The sequence below is a fragment of the Stigmatopora nigra genome, chromosome 2 (genome assembly GCF_051989575.1).
Source record: "Stigmatopora nigra isolate UIUO_SnigA chromosome 2, RoL_Snig_1.1, whole genome shotgun sequence".
NCBI classification, from domain to species: Eukaryota; Metazoa; Chordata; class Actinopteri; order Syngnathiformes; family Syngnathidae; genus Stigmatopora; species Stigmatopora nigra.
Genome location: NC_135509.1, coordinates 5,150,139 through 5,157,661, shown reverse-complemented (window position 1 = coordinate 5,157,661; position 7,523 = coordinate 5,150,139). Strand labels below are relative to the sequence as shown.

Below are 7,523 nucleotides of genomic sequence, written 5' to 3'. Positions count from 1 at the left end.
TCTAACTGCAACCTGACGATTCTATTGTGGCTCAACACAATACGCCCACCCTTGAACAAAAGCAATGCCTAGGAACCAATTTCCTCCAAGTGTCATGAATAAGAATCCCATTCATCAAATCATAAAAGGCAGAGAAGGGCTTAGTGAAAATACATTATTAAGCTGTCAAAGTAAAAACCGCAGTAAGACAGGGTGGAAGGATTGAGCCTTTCTGTTGTTTCTGTGATAGAAGTTTTCTTAATGGTCTTGCCTGAGGAAAGTCAATATTACTCAGGTTAAAGCCTGCAGTGAAGAGCATCCACAGTTGTAAGTTTTCTGCAGGATGATTTCAATGCCTTTTTTATTTACACTGTTTTTGGTGGGGAAAAAAAGTCTAGGTGTAATTTATAAATCCAATCATTCTTTCTGAAAAGGTCATGTTGCCATATTATGGTGACTGAAAATGTGGCCTGAGATACATCAGCTTTTCATCTATTCTGCAGTTTAGAATGCCCAAGCCATATCCTAAATAAAAATGTGTCACTAATATTTAGGAAGCTACTCATTCAGTCAACCATGTAATATAAAATGGACTGAATTAGGTTTGTCTTGATATATTTTTAAAAGAAATCTTATTATTGTATGTCAACCACTTTAAATGCAATTAAGAGGCTTTAAATGTGTATTGAGAAAAATTGTTAGGAGCCTTTTGGGTTGAACATTTTAAATTAAGGCAGACTGTACTGTACTAATGCTATTCAGAAATATAGCCACACCTTTTGCAGACTAAAAGAAATTTATTTTGTTGTACAAGGATGTTTTAAGCGTATAGTAAAACCCTAATACACAGTCATTTCAAATATTACATGATTGACAAAAAAAAGGTGTTGCAATAGGAAAAGGTCTTTTTTGTGTGTATTCCTGAAACCAAAGCTACACTAAATGTATACACTTCCAGGGGAGAAGTTGCCATACCTCTGCTTTTTAAATGCTATTGGTAACACTGTACATAAATAAAAAAACAAAACATGAGAAATAACGGTATGAGTTTCACATAGTGTGGAAAAAAAAGAGGAATTTGAATGGAATAAAACACCTGAAATAAAGACAAAGGGTGTAGCCAAACATCAATATATCTAAAGTGTGCCCTTTGGCTCTTACTCCTTTCTACGCTTCTTGTCATGGTAGTCGTCCTTGGAGCGGCTGCTGGTGGATGCTCTTTTGGAGCCACCGTGCTGCTTGGCCTCCTCCAAGAATTTGTCCAGACCGAAGGGGTCCTCCTCAAACTGGACAGGCCCTTCACGTCTCTGCCCGTGGTCAGCACCAGAGAACTCTTTGTCGGGAACAAACCTGAAACGAGGATGCCAAAAGTGACTTTTCAGGCAAGAATTTGTTTGCGGGAATTTTCTGCAGTCCAGTGAATACACAGACTTGAAAGTTTTCCAACTTAACTTTCAAGCTGATGATAGCATCGAAGCTTTGAAATATAATGCTCTCCTCTAAGCCTATTTCTGCATGCCTGAGCTTATCACATTAAACCATTTTACCGGTTAAGCCCATCTGATAAGTCGTTTTTTTCAAACTGAAAAACGACTTTTCTAATAATTGCGACAGCAGGAATCAGCTATACAACTATCACAAGTGCTTGTATTATTATTATTCTATATACCCATTAGTCAATAAATAACAAGACACTGTCTTACGAGAGCCTCAACCGACAGGTGGCAAAAACACATTTTCATATACCTGTTGTTTTGCATGAGTGTATCAAAATCATCAGCATAGGCGTCTTTGTCAATGGCCTTGCTGGGTCGGTAGATGTTGGAGGCCATGTCTCTGCCTCCGCGGAAAGGCTGGTCATAGACATTGTACGTCTCGTCCTCACCACCGGCGAAGCCGCTATCCATTCCCTAGAAAGAGAAAGGACAGTTTAGGCCTATCCCAGTTGACCAGAGGTGGGGGACATCATGCATTTGTGGCCATCCAATCACAGGGAACAATGAGACAAACAACCATTCATGCTCACACTCATACCTAGGGGAAATGTAGAGTGTATGTACGTATTTTAAAACAAGTGTCTTATTTCTGGTATAGTGCCATAATGCCTGTATGCATGCGTTAAACTCACTTTACTCTGGTTGAAAAGTCGCTGGTCAAACTGAGCCCCACTAGTGGTACGTGGGTTGGGCACACCAAGAGCAATAAGCTCACTAATATCTCTGTCCTGGTCCCTCTGGAGTTTGGATCTGAACCAAAAAAAAAAAAAAAAGAAAAAACATGACACAAATTGAACATAATGAAGCGTAAAATCCTGGCAACTGACAAATGTTCAGCACCTCTTATCGGGAGCTGCCCTGGAAATGTTCCTGTCGTGTTGTCTCTCCTTCTTTCTCTCGTGACGGATCTCATCACGCTCCCTTGCTTCACCGTCTTCACCACCTTCACCAAACAAGAGTGAAAAGCAAAAAGTAGGAAAGGATTTTTACCATTTTCAGACTAAAATCCAGCCTTATAACTGGCTTGGGTTTGATATTGACGTGGGTTACCTTTGTCACCATGGCTTTTAATTCCCGCTCTGCGATCTCGGGCCATTTGGGCCAATTCCCTGAGTTTCTCTTCTTTCTTTTCTTTCTCCTTTTGGGCCATCTTCTTTTCCACCTGTGCTCTCATCTCCACTGCCTCTCTGGCCTAAAGACAAAATAAAAACTTTATGTAGGCATTGCAAAACTCCCAACAGCTGTTAAAAATTTAATAGTATCATACACAATGATTTTAATTAGCATATTTTTTTTAATCTAAATAAAAACATTAACAAAGAGATCTAGGGTTGAAAATAAATAAAACAATCTAGGAAGACCAGGAATCCAACCAATGATTTGAAGGTACATGCATTAAAAATACCTTTCTATCGGCAATGTAGAGCGCCTCAGCCAGCTTGGCGAAGTTTTCGTTGATATGAACCGTTTGCAATCCCCTCCCGTCGGCCGCCAGACGTTTATCTAGAGGGATGGTGTAACCCTAAAAAAAATAAAGACATTGTTTAGAGAGAAATAAAAGGACAAACTGAATAAATATGAATTTAGTTCTATTAACATTACCTTTGCATTTTTCCAGTTGGAGATGCACGGAGGAATCTTCCATTCTTGCTGTTCCTTAACTGTCATCTGAAACCAAGAGGAGAAAACATTTACCAACTAACATTTTTGTACTTTTGTTTAAAAAAGAAAATGTTATAGGGTTTAGCAGGACAAAAGTTGGAGAAGGTCTCTGCTGTATGTCACACAAGTGTGACTTATAGTCCCTAAAATACGATATTTGTAAGGAAAACCCTTCATAAACCAAAATGTAGAACTCCAAAAGAACCTTTCTGCTAGGCGAATGCATGACAGGTGCTGGTGGAGATGGAGGTCCACGAGGGATCTTCTTGTTGATTCTGCAAAACATTTATTTCTGATTAAATTTGGCTAGGTTAACCTCATTGCTGAAGGACATTTGTAATATATCACACAGGACTCAAAAGAGAGACATAATTACTTGAAACGTGGTGGTTCCATGGGGTCTCTCTGCATTTCCACCATGCGGATAACACGCTGTTTCGCCCCAGAATTGAAAGCCACTCCTTGCTGGGATGGGGTGTATCTGATGGACACAAGCAGAACACTTTCCTTTAGATATCAGAAAATATTTTGTATTGTTGCCGGATTGGACAACATTTAGATTTATTTTTCTCCACTGACAGATGAGAACTAATTTGATACCTGATGTACTGAGCTGGGGCTTGTTTGTCTGCTGCACGGACAGGCATGGCAGCAGCAATCTTTTGAGACACCTGCTTGCTGAGGGCAGCACGAGTCTTTTCGGTCAGCTATAAGAGGAACACAAAGGATCAGTCTCATTCAGCACAATTCCTTTGAATTTTATAGAAACAATTACTGTTGATGCAATATGTGATGGACTTTGGAAAACAAAAAGATGAAAAGCCTATGTTCTGATTAAAAACGACCTATACGTACCACAATAAAATGCTCAACTGTAGTAACATTTTATAACAAGTACTATTACTAATAAAATACTAGTATGTACTTAATGCAACTAAAAAAAACCCATACCACATCTTACCTCTTCAACAGATTCCTCATCTGGCTTCTGTAGTTCTGGTGGGTCGTCATTCATAACTTCTTTGGGAAGTAAATCTGTATACTTACTGAAGATCACCTACATTAAAGGCACACAATGTTCAGCCAAATATAGTTTACATTTTATCCTTTAAATGTGATGTTATTTGATTTAACATACCTTATCCTTGCCCTGTCCTTGCCTTGCAATCGCATCATACTTTATTTTTCCTTCCGCATCCACCTGCATAGTCAGGGCATTGGAGGTTTTCTTTTGGCGACCCATCTCCAGAGGAAACTGTGCCACGTGGATCTCGGGAAAAGCTCCCCCATCACCAAAGTCCTAAAGAACAACAATCATTTTCAATTGCAGTCAAAAAATAACACTTGGAAAATTCATCAACATGTTTGTGTCTAGATTGTCTTATCTCATCTTCTGAACCGTTTTACCCCCATTAGGGTCATGGGGGTGCTGGAGCCTATCCCAGCTGACTTCAGGCCAGAGGCAGGGCACACCCTAAATTGGTGTCTAGCCAATCACAGGGCACAATGAAAGAAACAACCATTCACACTCACACCTCGGGGCAATTTAGAGAGTCCAATCAGCCTACCATGCACGTCTTTGGAATGTGGGTGGAAACCGGAGTAACCCGGAGAAAACCCGCCCAGGTCCCCCATTGTGAGGTCTCACGCTCTAACCATTCAACCGCCGGGTCGCCCTTTTTAGGTTGTAATATTTCAAATTCCTTATTTTGAATCAACTAGTATCTGCATTTTTATTCCCATCCGCTTATGACAATTGATCTTGGTTCCTACCTCCATAGCCCGAGGAATCCATCCATGCCTATGGCCATAAGGAGGTGGTTCTCTTCGGGAAGTAACCAAGGCAGTTGAGTAGGACTTCTGGGCACGCAGTCTATCTTCTGCTTCTAGTTGATCCTGGGAGAGCTGGATGGGCGCCGGTAAAAAGCTACAAGCAAAATTGCCATTATTACCATTATTATTCAAGTTAACTGAAATCATGATACCTGGTTTACAAGTAAACCGTTTAAATATATAGTACTCCAACAGTGAACACGTATGGTGGCCTGCAACGCTAACGTTAGCTTTGCAACTGAAACTAAACTACGAGGTGGATCGTGACGTTCACCTTTGATGAGTTGGATCACTTGTAAATATGTGTGTTGATAAAGCTCACGAAAAGCAAATCTGTCAAGAATGTTACCGATTAAATCCAAAAAAAACACCCTAGTCGCTACACTTACCTCGCGAGAGCCATCTTTTTTCTTTTTCCGTAGCAACCTATTTCCGACTTCTTCTTTGTTGGTTGTAAGTTAACGTGGTAATGGACACCTGTACTGACACCCGCTGGCTGAAAATATAAACTACAGTTCTAAGGTTCTGTTACATACAGCAATGGAATTAAATCCACAGATATGATTTTCAATGTGTCCCAATATTTGAGACATCCACTGATAATATTCAAAACCTTTCATTTTATAATAAGATCAAGTATTATCTTACTTACCTAAGCAAGTGTTCCCAAACAATAGGATAAGCATAAGCTTTCCAATTGCTGCACGCTTATTTTTTGCAAATCATCGATGGAAAATGTGCAGAATTTGATCACTTTCAAAATTCCCTTCTAGCCTCTACGTACTGTAGCTAATTCTAAAACTTTTGGAGTCATTGCGGGCTTTTCTCTTTTGTAAATATTTAAACAGTATATGTCCATTATTAATATGATTCAAAAGAAAAGGCCATGTCAGGGTATATTATTCATTGCACTCTGGCAATGTCTTCACAGGGCAATGCATCTAATCATGAGGAGAATTACTTTCCCCCCGTTTTCATTTAATCCTTCTTCTGACCGCTACTGTCTGCGGGCACATAGAAAATGCGTGTGAAAATCATGACTGAATTAAATCTAGTCTTGGGCATCATCATCATCACCAGCATCATTTGCTATCACTGTCTTCATTAATTCATATATCTGTGCCAAAATGACATTGCCATCCCCTTTTCTGCACCCACGGTACCCCCACTTAAGAGACATTAAGCCGTTTAATACCATTTAACTTGCATGGCTGGCGGAGCGTGTTTTAATCACCTTGGAGGAGGAAGTGTCATTTTCATACTGGAATGCAATTACGTACATATTTGTCAGTATTTTGTTCTCGTTTGGTCATAAATACCTTTATGAAAGTGTCTCTTTCTTTTACTTTAATGTTTTTACAACTTTCTTTGTTTTGTTGGCCTGGCTTCTTTCTGCTACTTCTTTTTTTGTGTGGAACCATTCAACCATGCATACGCTGTCATACACATGGGACTATTATGGGTAAAGTGTGATCCCTCCCCGATAAGATGAAAGAACTGTCGGGCTTACCAGGCCGGAAACAGAGTTGAGGAGTTGTATTTTGCTACTGTTGATTCTTCAGCTCCAGACTACTGAGGGACTATGCGGATAAACTTGGAAGTGTGACTCGGCATATTTTCGCTAAATAGTTCAACATGTGATATAGAATCAAATTTCTTATCTTTCTTCTCATACACCTAGTAAACATTTTTTCTTCCACACACCCACGCCGTGCCATCATAAACTCATCAATTTCTTGAGCTATGAAAAGAAAAAGAAATTTTACTTTCCCAAGTACTTTTGGTGTGTCTGTTTTCAAATCTAAGCTATGTCAAAAATGATTCATGTCACGATTATTAGCAGGTATGCATTGGGAATAAGGTAGAAGAGGAAGCCAGAGCCTTGTCGCTACTCATGGGGATCAAATAGGAAACGAAAACAACTCCAAGTGGGCCAGCAGCCAGCTCGCAGTCTTCTGATATCACATACACCTTCACATGCATGCATAATTTCCATATACTACACCTCACACATACAAAGCGAGCCATTGATGCGAACACTTATTGCAAGAGGCACATCATGTTAAACCAAGTGATGCAATCCCAATGACACTTTCCTCATTGTGAAGCACTGCAGCCTTTCACCTGATAAAATTATCTCATGCTTAAATGCTTTCTTAAAACAGACGTGCTAGAATTCTCTTTTTATGTCAAACACGGTTACGTGAGGAACGCTGTCAGCTTTCAAAACCACTGTTCAGTTGTTTCTATGCAGTGACCTAGTGGAATGAAAACTACAGACGAGAAAAAATGTTATATGGAATTATCGGGCGTGTGTTGATTATTTATTGATATTTCATTTTGGGGAATAATTCCTATTTTATGACCAAAAAAGTTGCAGCAACAGCACCCAGACATGCTTTATCGAGTGTGTTGTGGGTTATAAAAGTGTGATCACAATCAGGGTTTGTTCTCTAATCTGATGCCCCCAACCAAAAGACCCTACTAGCTGGTAATATAACTTCTATCTGTCATCACCAGGATGGAGTCCAGAGGTAAGAAAACTATTTTAAC

General features: G+C 39.7%; 1 protein-coding gene across 1 annotated transcript; it reads right to left on the bottom strand.

Moving 5' to 3' along the window:
* Positions 1-981: 981 nt before the first annotated feature.
* snw1 (SNW domain containing 1) lies at positions 982-5,448 on the bottom strand. The gene is made up of 14 exons (XM_077710903.1): positions 5,360-5,448; positions 4,911-5,064; positions 4,276-4,437; positions 4,099-4,194; positions 3,738-3,844; positions 3,514-3,618; positions 3,343-3,412; positions 3,078-3,143; positions 2,881-2,997; positions 2,526-2,667; positions 2,316-2,418; positions 2,108-2,225; positions 1,726-1,889; positions 982-1,329 (listed from the first exon to the last, which is right to left on the bottom strand). Exons 1-14 carry the CDS (start codon positions 5,371-5,373, stop codon positions 1,137-1,139), a joined length of 1,611 nt encoding a protein of 536 aa, XP_077567029.1. The 5' UTR covers positions 5,374-5,448; the 3' UTR covers positions 982-1,136.
* Positions 5,449-7,523: the final 2,075 nt, after the last annotated feature.